Source organism: Thamnophis elegans, chromosome 2, assembly GCF_009769535.1.
Source record: "Thamnophis elegans isolate rThaEle1 chromosome 2, rThaEle1.pri, whole genome shotgun sequence".
Lineage (NCBI taxonomy): Eukaryota > Metazoa > Chordata > Lepidosauria > Squamata > Colubridae > Thamnophis > Thamnophis elegans.
Genome location: NC_045542.1, coordinates 171,467,003 through 171,487,654, shown reverse-complemented (window position 1 = coordinate 171,487,654; position 20,652 = coordinate 171,467,003). Strand labels below are relative to the sequence as shown.

The 20,652-nt window shown below is 42.6% G+C and overlaps 2 protein-coding genes across 6 annotated transcripts in view; both read left to right on the top strand.

Annotated features, from left to right (window-relative positions):
• LOC116503386 (H-2 class I histocompatibility antigen, Q9 alpha chain-like) overlaps positions 1 to 20,652 on the top strand; it is a 504,076-nt gene that overhangs the window by 18,132 nt on the left and 465,292 nt on the right. For 4 of the 5 annotated variants that reach the window (XM_032209772.1, XM_032209773.1, XM_032209774.1 and 1 more), the window contains exon 4: positions 437 to 718. In XM_032209772.1, coding sequence (XP_032065663.1) covers positions 437 to 718 — 282 coding nt within the window. Of the gene's footprint in view, positions 1 to 436; positions 719 to 11,782; positions 11,882 to 12,601; positions 12,635 to 19,853; positions 19,886 to 20,652 lie in introns of all 5 variants that reach the window. The other variant, XM_032209771.1, reaches the window with a different exon arrangement.
• LOC116503420 (major histocompatibility complex class I-related gene protein-like) overlaps positions 1 to 20,652 on the top strand; it is a 465,627-nt gene that overhangs the window by 50,434 nt on the left and 394,541 nt on the right. The window lies entirely within an intron of this gene.

Genomic DNA, 20,652 nt, shown 5'->3' with positions numbered 1-20,652 from the left:
AAGTCCACAAATGGTTCGGTTTCCAGCTTCCGGATCCGGTGGGGGGAGGCCATTTTTGCCCTCCCTGAGGCTTGAGGAAAGCCTTCAGAACCTGGGGAGGGTGAAAATTCCCTCTGCTGTGATGCAGGAGGCGGAGTAGGCCACACACCCCATGGCCATGCCCACCCAGCAACCGGGCAGAGAACCAGTTGCCCAAATTTTTTTCAATCCCACCTCTGGGTACCACTGTGTAATATTTCAGTTCCAAAGGTGAAGAGATGCCTTGAGTGGGGTGGGGTGGCAAATATTTCAAGCAGCTCTGGGTTTTTCTTCTTTGCTAAAATTGTGTACATTTTCTAGGCAGTCCTGGAAAAAGACACAAATCAAAGACGAGTTTACTTATTCTGTCAGCTGGTGTGGAAATTCAGTGTTAATTCTGTGGGTGCCTTTTTTGCAGAGACCCCAGTGGTGACAATGAGCAGCAGGATGGAGTCTGAGGATGGGATGGAGACGCACGTCTGCAAAATCCATGGCTTCTACCCCAGGGAGATCGATGCCTCCTGGACGAGGGATGGGGAAGTCTGGCTGGAAGAGACCTTCTGTGGGTCTGTGGCCCCCAACGCGGATGGGACCTACCACTACTGGCTCAGCATCCGGATCGACCCCAAAGAGAGGGGCCGCTATCGGTGCCACGTGGAGCACGACAGCCTGCAGGAGCCTCTGGATGTGGCTCTAAAGGGTGAGAGGCTTATTTGTGGCCACCCCGAGGCTCGATTGGATCAGCAGCAACTGGCTGGGGCCATCTTGGGAGGCGGCACCAAGTGACCAGGGTGCTCAGGATGGATGCAGGAGTGGTACGTCCAGCAGATCATCACCAGAGAAGAGACCCGCCAGAAATTAGGGGAGAAGAGCCAGCTCAGGAAATGGGGGCTATAAAGAGAGGAGGTGTGTGGCATGAAAAGGAAGAACAAAGGAAAAGAAGAAGAGTAAAGAAAGGGGGGAAGCAGCATGAAGGGGAAAAGAGACAGTGGAGACGTAGGCAAAAATACATTGGAGGAGGAGGAGGAGGTGTGGATAGCAAGTAGAGAGGAGGAAGCAGAGGTGGTATTCAGCCAGTTCTGATAGGTTCTGGAGAACCAGTAGCGGAAATTTTGAGGAGTTTGGAGAACCGGCAAATTGACTGGCCCCTCCCCTGCCGCCTCCCAGTGATCTTTTGTTGCCCTGAACAGGAGAACAGAACTGGAAAGCAGGTTAATGGGGTGGGAAGGGAATGGGGATTTTGAAGTAACCTTCCCCTGCCACACCCACAAAGCCATGCCCACAAAACCACACCACACCCACAAAGCCATGCCCACAGAACCGGTAGTAAAAAAAAATTGAATCCCACCACTGGGAGGAAGTGTTTGTCAGTTTGCCCTGTCACCACCCTGCCTCCTGATCCCTGATTGGTGGTTCTGTATGGGAGGTGATGGGGCCAGAGAGAGGGAGAACAAGAATGAAGTTGATCAGAGGGCGGGACCGAAGCCGTGACGAGACGACGTGCGATCTCAAAGCTCTGAGATCGCAGTCGACACTTTTATTGTTGGGTGGGTCCCAACGGACCTAAATCATCCCAAAGAGATGGTGAATAGGAAGATTACATCTTGCTGATCTCGGGGATATCGCAAAATCTCCGAGAGAGCAAGGAAAAGTCTTCGAGCTGGTAATAAAAATTCCAGTCTTTTGTCAAGACTGACAAAGTCAGGGCAGCCTAAGAACGGAACGATGTGGAAAGAGAAAGTGTTTCCAGCTGGTGAGAAACTTTTATTGTTTTAAGAAAAACGGACTGTAATGGTTCTGGACAGTGGTTATCTTACTTTTTAAATGTTATTTACATGAATTGAATCTAAGCAAAACTTTTTCAAATGGATGGATTAAGCTTTCTTCTTCTAACATTTCTTGGTGACTGTCTGCAAACTACAGATTGATTGTTTTGACTACGACATTGCAAGCTTTTGTTGCCTAGCTGTTTGGCTTAAGATCTGATAAGATTTTACAGCTGTCCTTTTGAAGTTTGTTTTCGCTTACAGAGAGCTTGTGAGTGTGTGTTTTAATCTTCCTGACCTTCTAAGAAAAAATATAACTGCGTATGGACATGGTGTCCGCAGGGTCTTTGAATCTCTGAGGAGTATTATTAGCACTGTAGAGATTGTTGGATACAGAGGAAAGAATTGAGAGAAAATTAGATTATTTGGTGCATTTAACAACAAAATATGATGGGCTTCGGGGGGAGGAGCCTGCCGCCGTCGGGAGCTCACCGAAGCTCCTCTCAGGGTTCTGGTCTGTATATCTTATAAGATCTATAGATATCTCCCCTTTCTGGCAGAAAGGGGCAGGGAGAAGGTCAGTCGTTAGGATCTCTTTGTAATTCATAGCTTTTTTTTTTGCTGTGAATGGAGAAGAGGTTCAACATTAGCTGAGCTTTTACTCCAGCCAGTTCTCCGCAGCTGCCTTTTTTGCAGCCCTAGGCAGATTGCCCCCCCCCCCCCAGGACAAAGCTAAGCTATTTAAAAATTAATCCGGGCGGGGACCATTCCTGAGGAATTTCTTCTATTACTATCTAAAATACCAGCTTCAACTTTGCAAAAGGCTCCCTTTTCTAGCTGCGTCACAAGATGGCGATCTTATAGCTTTTGTGTTTGATGTGACGTACTTAGTTAGCCCTACTCTCCTGAAGGCTTCTCCGTATAACTGTTAAAAGATTAACTGAGGGGAGCAGAGACTTTGATTCTTGGCTTGCTTGATTGCTTGTCTTTTATTTTTATTCTGGAATGGCTCCCAAATCTAAGCAGAAGCGCTTCCTTAATAACATATCTCAAAAAACTGCTATGAAGCCGCTACCCTTGCCTCCTACGTCCTCCACTGGAGATTTGGTAACACAAGAATTTCTTCTCAAAACGCTTAATAATTTCAGACAGGAAATTAATCAACTGATATCGGATTTATATGATCAATTTGATGCTAAAATTGCTCAAGCAAAGGAGGATATGATCGGAGTAATGACAGTCATGACAGATTATATTGCTGAAACGGAGGATAAATTGGAACTTTTGGAAGAAACTAACTTTAATTTGACATCCAAAATTCAAACGTTACAACAGGAAATTGAAAATGCTCAAAAACAACTTGTCATGATAAATTATAATAAGACTGCCTTCGCAATAAGAGTTAGAGGACTGCGTGAAAACGAACAGGAGAATTTGAAACAGATCTTCTTTGAGGCTCTTAGCCGCTCGGTGGGAAGTCCGGGACTTAACTTTGATTGGCAGATTCAAAAAATTTACCGCCAGAATTCGTGGGTAGCAAAACAGCGACAGCTTCCGAGGGACATAATTATATACTTTACCACAAGGGAATCCAGAAATGTGATAATGCAGAGGCTTTACAACAAGAGGTTGAGAATTGATGGACAGGACTTGATTGTTTTTAAAGAGATACCATCTCAAATATTAAGAGCAAGGAGAGATTACATTTTCTTAACTGAAGAACTCAGAAATTCTCAGATTCCATACAAATGGGAAGTCCCAGCTGGCATTACAGTTACATTTGGCAACCAAAAATACCGCATTAATTCTGTCTGTGAAGCCCGAGAATTTTATTACAAGACCCTGAAGGCGGGACTTCCTGACTCATCCGGACCTGGAGAGAGACAAGGAGAAGGAGAAGACAAGCAGCGAGACACGTGGCTACAAGGCGGAGGGTGTTGCTTTCCTCTTCCGGAAGGGCAGAAGAGTAAAGAATAAAGACTTAGCGATGTTCTTAAAACTTTATGATTTCTGCCTGGGATAAAATGGAAAAGTTGTATATCGATGATGAGACATGGAGACTGAAAGAAGCGTTGCTGATTGTGGACACATATTGTATATAAGATTTGTTTGAACTCTAACTCAAATTGCGCATGAATTATTTTCCTAGGCGAGGAGAGCGGAGATCGCGATCTTTTTGAGTTGTGGTCTGGGACGAACGGAGTTGGGAGGCGCGTGGGAGAGGGAAGGGTAGCGAAAGCTTAACTAGACTACTTGGGGCTAGAATGCAAGCTGATGTTTGTATGAGTTGCTATTTCAATATAAGGTTAAGAAAGATTAGTCAGAGAGTCTCCAGGAAGGTGGAGTAAATATGTGAGGAGCAATGGACGCGGATAAAATATATATGTGGATATGGATAAAGGCAGGGCGGAAGGTAAAAAAATTTACATGTGGATGTGGGTAAGGATAGAAAGGGAGGTGTTGGAAATGAAAAATGAAAGAAGTACTTGAGTTTAATGGTTTTATAGAAAGGTTTGGATATTCGGATAAAAAAGAGATAAATTAAAGGTCTGAATAGATAGATAAAGCAATGAGACTTTTAGTTGGGGAATCCTAATTGATTAACTTACCTGGCTCTAATACAGTTTGAAACCCTGCAAGTAGTAAAATAACCGAAATTTGGAATGAGCTACATTGTTTAAGATTTACAGATGATGGGAAGCTGTGTTAATGTAGTGGGTTTATTGATCTTTCTTGTTTTTCTTTTTTTTTTGTGTGTGTGTGTGTGTTTTTTTCTTTTCTATTTTTTACTATTCCCTTTTTTTTGTTTTTCTTTTATTTTTTTTAACTTTAAAGTTAGCTGGCTTTATTATACTCAAGTGCTTGTTAAAGAACTATACCGGGTATGGGACCTGGGAAGCCGTAAGGGGGTTAGGGAGGGGGGATTATAGGGGGGAGGGGGGAGGGGGGAATTACAGTTTCAATTCTTAGAACAATAAGAATTCACTTGTATACTGCGGCTCGTTTTCCTTTTTGTTTCTTTTTCTCTTTTATTTTCTAAAAAATAAACTGAATAGATTAATTGTAGGGATACACCAAAGTGAGGAGAAGAGGGAAAGAAGAGGGAGAAGTAAAGAGGGAGCGAGAGGGGAATGTAAGGAGGGTGAGATGGAGGGAGGGGGAGATGTCTGAGGGGGAAGGGAAGTAGAAGAGGGGAATGCTGGAGGGGAGAAATGAAAGTTGGAGGGGGAGAAGAAAGGGTGTATGGGGGATTGAAGTATTTTTTTCCTTTTTTTTTGTTTTTTGTTACGCACAGTATATAAGTGATTGTATAAAATGAAAATGAAAATGAAATAAATAAAATGTATAATACTAAAATATGATGAAAAAACAGGATGTTTTTCAAATACAAAATAAGAAGATTGAAATTCAAAAAACTGAAATGGAAGACGAATATAAAGAGACTGAGCCTGTTGATATTCATGGTGGTTTATTTCTGAGGGAGGAAGGACTGGAATATTGGAAGAGGAATTAAATGGAGAGAAAATTTATTTCAAAGGACAGGACATAGAAGAAGAAGAAGAAGAAGAAAACATTAAAGAATTTATGGACTATGAAATACTACTTGCAAAATATTTGATATTACTGCTGATAATTAAATATAAGCTGAACAAGGAAACAAAAAGAGGGTGTCAAGATTACATGAGAGATATTACAAGCAAGGAGCTGCTAAGAGGAGTCCATATAGATTTGATCAAGAGGATGTTTGGAGGACTGGATCCACAAATGGCAGAAGACATAAGATTGTTTTGCTATTGGAGAGATACAGGTTGATAGATGGAAGAGTATAATTTAAAACTAGCTAAACTTAGTTAAATTTAGTGACAATAGGTATAAATAAAAAATGATAATTATAGTAATATATAGTAATGTATACAATGTTGAGCTGTTATGATAAGCAATAATTGGATATGAATATTGAATATTACCCGTGAATGGAAGGTTAGAAATACTTTTGTACTATAAAGGTTATTAATAACAATAACAATAAAAGGAACAAAATTAGACACAGCTAAGTTTTAATTATTAGGGGGGAAATGTTATAATATAGGTTATAGTCAAATAAAGAAAGGATAATGATAATAAATTATATACATGCTATGAGTACAATATGAGGGAATTGGATATAAATGGTAAACAGGGATTTGGAAAGAAGGATTAGAAAATTTTGGTATTAAATATTATGGATGTTTAGCTAGAATAGGATATGAGGATTTAATGTTAATGGAGGATTTTATAACTAAGTAAATGAAATGCCAGTATGTGGTTATGTATTAAATCTTGGTATATTTTATGATGAAGGATGTTTAAATAATCATAGTCAAATAAAAGTGGAGGTATGATGATGGTAATGTAATAAATATCCGAGTTAAAAAATTAGAATTAATATGAATTATATTTGATGACAGTGGAAGAGATGCACGAAAGCCTTTTGTAACCAACTGATACACTTTCTACAGTATGTAAAGAAGGAGGATTTGTATGTTTGTTTTGAAAATAAAAATATATTTAAAAAAAGAATGAAGTTGAGAGAGAGAGAGAGACAGAGAGAGAGACAGAGAGAGAGCACAAAGCTGAACAAGAGAGAAGAAGCGAAGCCAACCCAGAGAGAAAGGGTGAGAGGAGCCAGCAACCATAATTGTCACCAGATGCACTAGGAGGCTACAGAGGAGAGCCAATCCATGCGAGAGAGTGATCCAGTGACCAGACACTCCAGGAGGCTGCAGAGGAGAGCCGATCCATGCGAGAGAGTGATCCAGTGACCAGACAACCCAGGAGGCTGCAGAGGAGAGCCGATCCATGCGAGAGAGTGATCCAGTGACCAGACACCCCAGGAGGCTGCAGAGGAGAGCCAATCCAGGCGAGAGAGTGATCCAGTGACCAGACACCCCAGGAGGCTGGAGAGCCGATCCAGGCGAGAAAACGGGCCAGTGACCAAAGGGTGCACCAGACACACCGGAAGGAAGCAGAGGCAAGTTGACATGCCGAAGGACAGTGGAGATGAACTGAGCTGGGCAAGTGGAAGTGCCTGGGTGAGCGATCAGAGCCAGAGACCCTGGGACATTCTATCAGTGACTGAGAGCATAAAAGCAATAAGTTACTTGGGAGAAAGGGACAGAAGGAGTGGGACTTTTGCGGCCTTTTGAGGGGTGGTGCTACAAAGGGGGGTGGGGTTGTCCGGAATCTCCTTCTAGCCTTTCTCCATGTGGTATGTGTGTGTGATCCCATCCAGGGACATGAGCCAAGTGAGCAAAAAGCAATGGACTCCACCGCCATCACTATGTGGTGTGAGGAACAGAATAGTGAGATAGAGACAAGTGTAGCAATCAACATCTCTGGGGATACTTGGCCAGAAGAGTGAATTCTACAGGCAGTGAGGGTCCATGTCCCAGATCCACTGGTAAGATCCTACCAGTTTAACAACTGGTTCAGTGATTGCGTGCTTTGTACGCATGTGCTCCGCCTGCGCCTAGCACGAGCTCTGCGTACATGCACAGTTTTAACAAAACTTACCTTCCACATTACTTCTGGGGAGTAACACAGCTGAGGCACAGCAATCCGCTCTGCCGCGCAAATCAATTGAGAGGATGTAGGTAAGTAAAGTGCAGGGGCGGGCAAGTGGGCTCTCCTGATTGTCGGAGCGAACCGGTTCGCTCCTGAGCTGATTGTCGGAGCTACCAGTCCGGCTGAATCCTACCCCATCCCAGATCAGAAGTAGACATGAAGACAAACTGGGGCTCTTCCCACTCTTTTATGTTATTGGAGTGGAAAAGAAGGCTCCCCGAGTGCTTTGGGGTGTGTGTGACAGCCTTCAATTGATTAAGGACATCAGGGCAAGGGTGTTACACCTGACCCCACAGGTCACACATTTAGCGAAGGCATTGTTACCCAAGAGGAGACACCTACTTTGGTTACCATAAGGGCAGCAAGGACATGGTCTGCCCAGGCTGGTAACCACTGGGCGGAGTCTGGGTACAATAAACTTCATGCTTTTTCGGGGATACAACCAATCCCAGAGGGGGAAGAAGAGTACAAAGCCTGGATGGAACAGGTGAGGAATGGGATGTATCAGACACCCAAACGAAGCAGCAAAAGAGCATGAAGGGTCCCACTTGCCGAAACCATTAGAAGCTTAACACGGCCGAAGGCAATTCACAGTGCATGATTCTACCTCTGTTTACTACAGGATGAGTTCCCAGATCCCAGAAGAGAGAATGTTGAGGTGGAGATAATCCCAGAGGTGATCTCCATGAAGGCCTTGCAGCAGTCTTAAGTCCATCTTGGTTGGAATCCAGAATGATCCTGACTTCCCTGTGAGGTTGAAGGACCAAACATTGTTGAGACAATAGCAATAGCAGTAGACTTATATACCGCTTCATAGGCCTTTCAGGCCTCTCTAAGCGGTTTACAGAGAGTCAGCATATTGCCCCCAACAATCTGGGTCCTCATTTTACCCACCTCGGAAGGATGGAAGGCTGAGTCAACCCTGAGCCGGTGAGATTTGAACCGCTGACCTGCTGATCTAGCAGTAGCCTGCAGTGCTGCATTTAACCACTGCGCCACCTTGGCTCTGGCAACCCCTGTCGTACCGCCTGATACAGGGGGAAAGACTTGAGGGTGAGGTTTCAATAGATTGGCTCTGCCTGAAGAACACACAGTTTGCCCCATAGTGGCTGGAGAGGCCTGGAGGCCAACTTTAGAGGCGGCGACACCTGTTCTCAAAGGATGAATTTGACATGGAGTGTGCTAGGAGCACTCAACATCTAATCCATCTAAGGAAGATAAGCCATTCTGAGTGAGGTCTTGGAAGATTCCATTAAGTCATTTAGATGACCTCAGAGGGCATCTAGCGGAGTTGAAGAGGACCAGGGTCCTCTGAGAATCTTGGAGCCTCTATGCCTCTCCCATAGTAGTAGTCTAGAAGAAGAATGGGTGGTCTGAGAATGTGCATAGGTTATCGTGCCCTCAATCAGAGGGCCATTCCGGATCAGTACACGAGGGGTACCCAACCTGTGTGCCATGGTCCACTACTGGGTGGTGGCTTATTCCCCAGTCAGCCATGAGGGGCTGGCTAATGTGCATGTGTGTGCACAACCCCACTGTCAGGCATTCTTGGCTTCACTCAGGGAAGCATCATGAATGCTCGGGGCCTCACTTGCCCAAGCGTCAAAGGCACTCTCGACCTCCCTCGCATGAGGAGCACAGGCACTCTTGACCCACTCGCACAAGCGTCGTGGGCACTTGAGGCCTCACTCACACAAGCATTGCAGTCACTCTCGACCCACTCATGAGAGCATTGAGGGTTCTTGGGGCCTCATTCGCCTGAGCATTGCTAGCGCTCTTGGCCCCACTTATGCAAGCAACGTGTACTCTCATGCACACATGCAGGTGTACACATACCCATCCCTCCCACAAAACCATTCCCTCTTTCCCCTCTTTCCCAACTACGGGCCCCCAGCCCAGAAAGCTTGGGGAACTCTGAAGTATACCACCCCCTGGATTGAAGACATTGCTTATCAGGGACAAAGTGGTTTAGTGTGCTGGATCTGAGAAGTGGTTACCACCAGATTCCCATGCATCCAGATGATCAAGAGAAAACTGCTTTCATCTGCCTCTTGGGGTTCTATGAATTCAATCAGATGCCTCAAGGGTTTTCAGCAGCTTTTCAGCAATTTATGGAAGGCCAGTAGAAGACATGAATCTGATAGAGGTGCTGGTGTACTTAGACGATATCGTGTTTGGTGAGACTCTTGAACAACATGAGAACACAGAGAAGGTTCTGACTACCTCCATGAAGAAGGGTTGAAACTGTCTCTAGAGAAATGCCAGTTTTACTGACCATCTGCCACATACCTCAGCCACGTCTCTGCAGAAGGGATATCAACCGACCCGACAAAGTTTGAGGCCATCACTTCCTGGCCCAGACCCCAAAATGTGACTGAACTGTGATCATTTCTAGGGTTCTGCTCAAACTATCAGAGGTTTGTTGAAGGTTTGGGAAGACAGCCCATCCTCTCCATGATCTGTTGAAGAATGAGGAAGAAGTGGATGTGTCTGACAGTTTGGGTCAACTCCACCAGGATAAGGGGCCCAGGTAGTCCTGGGAGTCAATTCAAGCAGAGTGGGCAAAGCAGTGTGAACAGGCCTTCAATAAACTTGGGAGACTGACCAATGCCCATGTCTTGACCTACACAGTCCCAAGTGTCTTGATAAGCTACATGTCAATGCTAGCTGGGACGGCCTTGAAAGGGGTAGCCACCTTGTCTGGATTCCGTTTCAGCCTAAAGCAGGGGTTCCCATTCTATGGGCCATGACCCACTACCAGGCCACGAGGTAACCGCCAGCAGGCCGCATAAGTGGCTGGCTGGTGCACGTGCCTCTGTGCGCACGCACAGCCCGACATGCATGAGTGTGGCTGTGGGTACTCATGGCCCCACTCAAGCCTCGTCTCAGGTGCTCATGGCCCCACTTGCAGTAGCTTGATTGCGGGTGCTTGTGGCCTCACTCATGCGAGCGTCGCTGTGAACATCACAGGCGCGCCTACATGCACCTGCACGTACCCCTCCCACAAAATCATTCCCTCCCTCTCCTTGCTCTGGGCCACCAAACTGGAAAGGTTGGGGAACTCTGGCTAAAGTACCGGCATTAAATAAGACATTCACGGACCCCATTGGTAAAAAATATTATAGGATTCATGTCTTGTATGTACAGATCATTGGTGAACTGTATCTCACACATCGGGGGAACCAAAGAAATTTGGGCAGGGGGGAGTGTATAGCAGGGGTAGTGAGGAGAGCAGCACCCAGTATCAATCTTTTATTGATAGTCATCACCATGATACTAAAAATGTTTATGCGGATGTTTCAGGTACCATAAAATATCCCTTTGGTGTCTTTACTAAGTATCAATTCACAAGCTCCGTGACTGCTATTCAATGGGAATCCTGAGTTTTGTGAAAAAGAAATTTGAAGTTCCCCTCCTCAACCGGGTGTTCATGAGACCAAAAATGCCCGTATTTGGTCTATAAGATGCACTTAAATTTTCACCCACTTTCAAGGGGGGGGGGGGGAAACAGTGCGTCTTGTTCTCCAAAAAATACGGTATTTATTTGCATCCTGCCTTTATTACTTTTACAAGTAATAAATGCAGGATGCAAATAAATATCCAACACACCTTCATCCTCCTATTTTCCCACATAACAACAACTCTGAGGTAGATTGGGATGAGAGAGAGAGAGACAGAGAGAGAGACAGGGAGACCAACAGAGAGACAGAGAGAGAGAGGGAGAGATTGGTCCAAGGTCACCAGCTGCCTTTTATAGCTAAAGCCGGACTACAATTCACCGCCTCCTGCTTTGTAGCCTGGTTTCATCACTTTTAGACCCAACTGGCTCCAATTTTTACAAGAGGCAAACAAAATAAAACTGTATACCTGCTTTTTTTAAAAAAAAGAATAAACGGTAAACGAGATTAAAAAATAAAATGCAAACATTCAAACGTAAGGAAAAATGCCCAATTCCACCCAGAGTTATATCGGAACAGCTTATAAAAAGCAAACATTTATTGTTCCATGGTTTTTATAGATGATATATGGATATATGGATAGACAGACGAACCATCGATAGAGATAATAACATGATTGTGTTGTTGAAGTTTTTGTTTCTATAAATGCTGAGAGTCACAAGACTGCAAATTGCTGTTTTTGAGCTAAACAACTAAAGAGGTATATCAGCTGCCTTCATGCTGAGCTGGTGTGAGAAGAAGGCAGTATCATGAGGACATGTCTTTTAAACGGTTAGCAAGGCGTCTTCATGCTACAGTTAGAAGGATATGAAGATGAGACCCCTAGACTTATTAATATTGGGGATTTCCAGTCCTTGGGCTGCCTTAAGTCTCTCCCTTATTTGGGATGGTTGTTTGGGGTTCTCCTTCAATGATCTGCTCTTTCTCCCAATTCAGAACCAACCAATTCATTATCCAACCTGGGGGTCATCATCGGCTGTGTTGTGGCTGCCCTTGTCCTGGTGTGTGTGATTGCTGGGATCCTGGTATTCTTCAGTAAGTATCTTTTTCTGGGTGATTGAAGGAAGATGGGGAGTTTCCTCTCAAATCTAGCCCTTTGGGGGGCTTTTTCCTGGCTTCCTTCTGTTTTCTTGCCTTCAGAAGTTGTGGGTGCTCCAACACTGGAGAAGCAACTGGACAACCATTTGTCTAAAATGGTATATAGGGTCTCCTGCTTGAGCAGGGTGTTGTTATCCCCAGCCGTCTTTGGGCTCCAGTCTCTGCTGAGTTTGAGGTTCTGACAGTCCTGTCTTCTTCTGAGCTATGAGGAAGCATCACACTTCTGTCTTACTCAGAAGCTTTAGTCACAGGGCAGCAGATACAGATTTCAATGAAAATTGGGTGCTTTCGCTTCCCCCATTTCTCCTCCATCTTGGAGGCAGCAGATCGCTCTCGATGTTTGTAATTGTAATCAGATGTTTATAGTCTGTAGATCAGGGGTGTCAAACTCGCGCCCCATGTGCCGGATGCGTCATGCTCTGGCCACACTCACTCCGGTTTAGCGAAGGGGAAAGACGTGATACATCACGTGACGAACAATGTGACAATGCAAATTTGACACCCCTGCTGTAGTTTTTCCTGTGTCTGCTTATCGCTAGGAGAGGTTGTGACTCAACAACTGTGAAGACCTCTCTTGGGGATTTTCCCCCTACAGAGGGAGAGACTGGATGATCTCTGACGGATTCTTTTTTTCACTGATTTTTTTTTTCCTTGCAGAGAAATGTGAAGGTGGCTACAAAGCAGCAAAAAGTGAGTGGTTTGTTTCCGCTTGACATGTTGACTCCCACTCAGAGTAGGGATCAGAGGCTCCATGAGTTGAGAAGTGTGTATGTGTTCCTGTGACTCCAAATGCCATGAGCAACTCATGACGCTGCAGAGGACCGAGAAGTAAGCTGAGGAGGATGGGCCGGGCTGTTCTTGTGAGCGGAGGAACAGCTGATATGAGAAACTCTCGAAAGAGTGAGAAGAGTGAGAAGACCTGGCTGAGTGGAAGATCCCTCCGATTGAGAAGTTGCTCTGTTTTCCAAGTAGGCAGAAATGAAGGCTTGGCCATAACATGATCAGGAAGCTCCGTAAAAGTACTGATCAAAAAGAGGCATTTTGAGAGAGCTTTGGTGGTTACCAGCTGGATCTCCTCTTGGTCTCCCACCAAAAAGGCTCTCTAAGCACGAACTGATTGGAAAAAAGTAACGTTGGATCCATCTGCATTGTCAAGGAATTGCTTAGCACCTGTCCAGGTGAAGTCACTATCACAAATTTGTATTTTTTTAATATGAATAAATATATATTTTTTATTCAAATTTACAGCCGCCTTTGCCATCACCCAGAAAGAAAAACGCAAGATAGTCAGGGACACAGGAATATCGGGAGGCAAATTAAAACAGCCTACAGAAGACGGAGAAGAAAAAAGGGAGGGAAAAAAGGGAAACGCCCCCTTTATACTTACGGGAGCCAATCCTAGCGTAGATTGCCTCATGTATGAGTCAGCACTTTCTTTTTTCAAAGAATTTTTATTTTTTTATTCTCTTACATACCATTTAAGTATACATACACATAATTAGTATTCTTCTTTACATTTATAATTCTTATACATTTATTATTTCATTTAATAAGTTATAATGTAGAATTTGGGTTGCTTTATTTACCATCCCTTCCTCCTTTTGTAACACCTCCTAACACCTTTTCTCCCTCCCTCCCTTCTCTACTTTCTTCCTTCTCCCTTCTTCCCTTCCCTTTCTCCTACTCCTGCTCTTCCTCTTCCCCTCCCTACCCTCTCTCCTTCTCTTTCTCCCCCTTCCTCTTTCTTCTTTCCCCCGTCTTCCTTTCTTTCTCTCCGCCTCTCGCCCTTTCTTTTTCTATTATTGTTGGTGTATATTTCAAAACTCAGTTTATGTTTCCTTGGGATGGTATTTCCGTCAGCCCAAATATAATTTAGTGTTCTGACCCCCCTCGTTCCACACCAAAGCACACTCCAAGCCAAAGATAAGTTACGGCATTTAATTAACAGACAGACAGGTCCTTGGCAGCAAACCGGCACAGACAAGCTTGGGCAGCAATCCAGCACAGATAAGCCGTGGCAACAATCCAGCCTGCCAAACTCACAATCATGTTCTCCAACATTAGTTCCTGCGTTGACTTCTGCAAAAGGGGCGTGTGCACAAGCAGTCCTTTTTATAGTCTGGAGAGGAGCCTAATGACCACCAGCTGAGTGCAATTACCTCCTGTACTTGCATAACTGTTCCTGACACCTATTAGCTATTCGGTGCCGGGCATCCAGGAACAACTCACTGCTGGTGTCCGGATCACTCTTCCTTGTCTCCTCCCCACTGGTCCAAGGCTCAGGCGCCTCCTGGTGGCGAACCAGCCTCTCTGCGCCCTGCTCGGAGTTGGAACCCTGTCCAGGGTCCTCCAGAGCCGACTCATAGGGCCCCTCGCTGTCGGAGTCTGGTGGCAGCTTCAACGGCTCCTGCTGGGCCACAACAATTTAGTATCATTTCTTATTCCCTTACCTTCACTAGTCTACCCTAGGTATGTTTTCCCCCCCTTTATATCTCGTTCTTGAATATATACTTATATGTTTAATATTTTCTGTTTTCCCCTTCTTCCCCCCCCCCCTTTCCATTTAATAGGAGTCAGCACTTTCTAACCACTACAACTGTGTGTTCTGGCCTATTGTACATTTTCCTCTCTCACCTACTAAATCCAATATCATAGCACCCCTCCAATTTATAGCTGGACAGCATTTAAACCAAGTTGTTTTATTAAGAATCTTGTGTTTTTGTATACTTAAATGGGTTTGTCATGAGGTCAACTAAATTATTTTCTGATGGACAATAAACCAGGTCAATTGTATTTTCTTTCACTGCTTCTCTGGCATTACAATATTTTGTGTCAACGTGCTTGCTTCTGGTTCTCTCTTGCCATTTGTATACATGTTGTGTTATCTTCAAACACCGGCACAGCTCCTTTCACTTCAATATCCAAACCCTTTAACAATTACATATACCATGCTATATCTGAACACAATTCTGATAATGTCATGGATTCTGCTTGAGCTGTGGAAATGGCAACTGAAGTCTGTTTTCTGCATTTCCAACCGGTTAGTTGGCGTTCCAACCAAACCAGAGGTGGTATTCAGCAGGTTCTGGAGAATTAGTAGCAGAAATTTTGAGTAGTTCGGAGAATCGGTAAATACTACCTCTGACTGGCCCCGCTCCCCATCTATTCCCTGCCTCCCAAGTCCCAGCTGATCAGGAGGAAATGGGGATTTTACAGTAACTTTCCCCAGGAGTGGGGAGGGAATGGAGATTGTACAGTATCCTTCCCCCGCCATTTCACCAAGTCATGCCACGCCCACCAAGCCATGCCCACAGAACCGGTAGTAAAAAAATGGAATCCCACCACTGAACCAAACATTGCAAACATTACAACAAATCCTGACGTTGACTGTCTATCTTGTACATCATTGTCTACAATACATTTCCAGTTCCAGTTCACTTGTAAATGTCATCCCAAATCCATGGTTCACTTTAAATTAGTTTTGTGGATTGGCGTGGGAGGGAGAGGATGGTTCCACACATGGAGCGGGCTGCATTTGTGTGAGCAGCAAGCACGCACAACAGTGCTCACCCATTGCTTACACGTATGGCTCGCATGCCACTTCAGCCCGGTTCCAAAAGATTGAAGTCCTGGTAGTGGGCCATGGGCCAGGGGTTGGGACTCCCACTTTTCATAACATACTATTATTTTAATTCCTAACCACTGTTGTATAGGTTTTAATCATTTAAGAGTCAGAGTGGTTAGAATGCACTACTGCAAGCTATTTCTTTTTTTTTCTTTTTTTCCCCTTCTACAACACCTTACAGTCATTACATCAACATTGTTAGGTCGAGAGAAGGCGGGGCTTAGCAGTGAGAAGACAGAGTCTCAGGCTATTCCTGAAATTCCTCTATTCCAAAGGATTTTTTGGTCGGGTTCTTTGGACCCTAGCTGTCCCGGAGACGACAGTGAAGGTGAGGAGAGACCCAGGACCTCAGAGACATTCGCAAAGTCTCTGGGGGGGGGGTATTAACTCCTCGTGCCAATTCCTTTTTGGATTAGCTGCATGCTAACTGAAACTGCAGGTTGCCCCTAAGAATGGTAGAAGCGATGTCATCTGGTAAGCTGATTTTATTATTCAAGAGAGACTGTCCGCACTAAAAGCTTAAGCTAATTGAAACCAAAAAATAGAAGAATCTAGCGGCGAATTGGTCTTTTTTTTAATGGATTTATGGCTGGTGGCTACTTTATTTCTTAAACGCTTCAAGGAACGCTTCGGCACCCCTCCTCACTGACTCTTTTTAAGTGGATCGTAAAGTCAACTTTCTACTAATTAGCCCTTCACGATCTGACATTTTTATTACCTGGCTGTGTTTACGATCAGATAAGATTGCACAGTTTCCAGCGTGTCTTTACTTGCAATTTTTAACTGCGACACATCATGGCGTCTGAAAATACTTCTAAGGTCTCATTCAAGATGCTTTTTTCCGCATGTCGAGAGCTTTTTGACTCTTTTCAGAGATTGGAAAGAAAATTGGATCATCTGATTTTAAAATATGAAGGAAAAACTGAGATCGCTGAATGTTTGAATGTTCCTGAAATACAAATGGAAAATTTGAGAAATGGCATCTGGTCTATCTCAGAGGAAGAAAGGAGGGGGGGAGCTATAAAGAAGATTCATTTAAAGAGACAGAGTGTAGGAGAAATGGAAACTCTACCCTGGAGAATTAAAGTCAATTTGAAAAGTTTTACAAGCCCGGGACAACATTATTATTTCATCACTGACATTCAGAGCCAAAAGGTGCGAAGATATCTTCGTCTGGACTTGCTTATAAAAACATTTGGTAAACTTATTCAGCGAATGGCAATTGGCTGTTGGAGAGACACAGGCTGACAGATGGAAGAATATAACTTAAAATTAGCTAAATCTGATTACTTTAATTTGTAATAGATATAGCTGAATAATAATTGATATTGATGGTAATGTATATAATGTGGAATTGGTTAATAGATTGAAGAATACAATTGAAATCTAGCTAACCTAATTGCTCCTTTTGTAACAGATATAGCTGAATAATAATTGATATTGATAGTAATGTATATAATGTGGAGTCGACATGATAAATAACAATTGGATATGAGAAAACACTTTTGGATTATCCATAAAGAGTATTAATTATAATAATTATCACTATTATAAAAACTAAATAAAATACATACAATCAAATGTTAATCAATACTGGGAAAATCTTATGATATATGATACAACTAAATATTATGGATGCTCAGCTAAAATAGGATATGAGGATTTGATGTAAATAGAGGACTTTATAAGTAAGTAAATGAAATGTCAGCATGTGTTATGGATTAATTCTTTGGCATAGCTAAGGATGAAGGATGTTTAAATAACTATAGGTAATTAAAACTGGAGATATAATGATGCTAATTTGGTAAACATTTGAGTTAAGATATTTGAATTAATATGAGTTAATGGAAGAGAAGCACCAAAGCATGTTGTAACCAGTTGATATACTTCTTGTTTATAATAGATACCTGTGTTTTGTTCTTTTTTCCTGCCTTGTCCTTTGTCGTTTTTGTCTTTTTTTTCTGTTCTATTTTTTTTTTTACCTTTTCTTTTTGATTTTTTCTTTTCCCACTGGTGTGGGCAGGTATTGTTCAAGATTATTACTTGTATTAATATTTTTAAATAATAATTACAGTCAAATGAAAATGGATATATAATAATGCTTAAGTTAATATGAGTTATGTTTGTTGACCGTGGAGGATTTGTAACCGATTGATACATTTTCTACAAATGTAAAGAAAGATGCTGTACTTGTTTCAATTAAAATTAAAAAAACATTTATTATAAAAAAAAAAACATTGTTAGGTCATCATACCTGTACATGTATATAATATTTTGCTTCTATATTTACACACCTTTATATACAGTTCTATATATATTTATATATAGTTTTTTGGCTTAATTAATTTTATTCTTGTTTTGCAGCCATTTGTACCAATTATTCCAAATTTCATAATATTCCGACTCTTCTTTATCTTTTAATTTCAGTGTTTGTCCATCTCTGCACAATCCAAAGTTTTTTTATCACTAATTCGTCCGAGAGGGTATTATTTTGTTTCCAGCATTGGGCAAATGCTATTCTAGCTGTAGTTAGCAGATGCGTTAATATGTATTTAATTTTCTTTGTATATTTCTCTTTGATTATTCCTAGTAGAAAGATTTCAGGTTTGTATTTTATCTGTTCTCCTGTAATCTCTTGCACCCATTTCCAAATTTTTGTCCAATATTTTTGTGTTTCCGGGCAGGTCCACCATATGTGATAATAGGTCCCTTGTACTTTTTAACACTTCCAGCCGGTCGGCTTCATGTTTGGGTACATTTTAGCCAATCTTGTTGGTGATAAATGCCAACGATAAAACATTTTGTATATAAGTGCTGCTGATCGTGTTAGTTTATAATTTGTGTTCAAAATTCTTTCCCAATCCACTAGATCTATGTTGTAACCAAAGTTTTTGGCCCACGCTATCATGCAACCTTTAACGTTTTCTTCTTCTAATGTTACTTCTAATAAAGTAGAAGTTATAAATGTATAAATCTTTCGCCTTTTTACTGCAAGCTATTTCTGCTGCCTGCTAGCTGCCTGCAGTTTGACAGTTCGATTCTGACTGACTCAAGGTTGACTCAGCCTTCCCTCCTTCCAAGTTGGTATAATGAGGACCCAGATTTTGGGGGGCAAGAGGCTGACTCTAACCCGCTTAGAGAGGTCTGTAAAGCACTGTGAAGTGGTATATAAGTCTAAGGGCTATCACTATTGATGTGTAGTGGCTTGAAATACTGACTGAATTGGCAATATCTGCCCTTGACCATTGTGGTAGTAAAGCAGACTTCCTAGGACCGCTTGATATAATTCCTGATTACAGGCTGTACTATTTTTGATGGTTTGAAAATCTGGTACAGCATAATAGGAGTTTGCATGCTCCATATTAAACTTTTTAAAAAAAAACAAATGTTCTGTTTTCTTTTGACTTGGAGAACATACCCTCCTTCTTGTAGTTTTTTTTATTTCTACTCCTAAATCGTTCTTTATTTCTCCTAGACACTTTAACTGAAAATCCTTTTCAAGCTATTTTGCAAAGGAGTAAATTTGTGATTGTTCTTTTGTTATGTACCCAGATAGTATTAATTAATTGAATGCATCTTTAGATGACTTGTGAAACAACTTTCTTAAAGACTTCCAGTGTTGGGGCACTCACAACTTCTGGAGGCAGGTTGTTCCACTGATTAATTGTTCTCACTGTCAGGAAATTTCTCCTTAATTCTAGGTTGCTTCTCTCCTCGATTAGTTTCCATCCGTTGCTTCTTGTCCTGCCCTCAGGTGCTTTGGAGAATAGCTTGACTCCCTCTTCTTTGTGGCAGCCCCTCAGATATTACGACACTGCTATCATGTCACCCCAGTATTTCATTTCATTAAGCTAGACATACCCAATTCCAGCAACCCTTCTTTATATGTGTTCACTTCCAATCTTCTAATCATCTTTGTTGCTCTTCTTTGCACTTTTTCTAGAGTCTCAACAGCTGTAACAAATATCATCCACAAATGTTAACAATGCAGGTCTTTTGCCTTCTCAGTTTTGGATCAGCTTAACTGCTTCTGAAACCTATTTTTTTCCCCAAGTCTGCATCTAAACATTGGTTCTAATTTCAAACTGTCACTAAATGAACTGTTACAGGTCGAGGATTACGTGTATACATATTAAGGGTTATTTCCAGTGTCTCTTAGCTAAAGCAGCTTGAGTCAATTCTTTTGAATGTATTGGTGGGTGTCTCTGTCTCTCTGTGTGTCTCTCTGTATGTGTCTCTAAATTAATTAAATTAACTCCCAGTTTTTTTTCCTTTTTTTTCTAGCAAGTGACAAAGGAGCCAACAATTGGAGCTGGGTAAGTCAGTGGGAGTTGCTCCTGAATAAACAAGAGCTATTCTGTTTCTTAGCAAGAACTTTTGGCAGGCGGGGAAGGGGGAAGATTGAAAAGAGAGGCCCTCCTCTGTTTTTAAAGAGTGTCCTAAAACATCCTCCATGTGTTCCTTCTATGAGTGGTTCTAGTGAAACCAGGATTTATTCTGGCAGGACTGGGACTAAGTGTTTATAAATCTATTGAGATTGAGTCTTAAATTAGTACGGTCACTCCTCACATTTTTCCACCCAATATAATTAAGCGATTACGTTGATTGGAAACTTGTGCCCCCCCCCTCCCCGTTTACTCGTAGGACAATTGTTCATGAAGGATTAACTTTAAACTTTATTAACATCAGGATTGGGACTTAGTGGCTAAGATGCTGCGCTTGCCAATCAGAAAGGTCGGTAGTTCGGCGGTTCGAATCCCTAGCGCTGCATAATGGAGTGAGCTCCCGTTACTTGTCCCAGCTTCTGCCAACATAGCAGTTTGAAAACACATAAAAAGTGCAAGTAGAAAAATAGAAAGCACCTTTGATGGAAAGGTAACAGTGTTCCATGCACCTTTGGCATTTAGTCATGCCGGCCATATGACCACGGAGATGTCTTCGGACAATGCTGGCTCTTCAACTTTGAAACGGAGTGTCAGCGTTTAAAATACCATGTAAAATTAAATCAGAGTCGAAGCCAAAACTATGCTTAAAGTTCCAATTTAATAAAGCAGGCATGAGCACCGCCCCCTGGAGTCGGGGA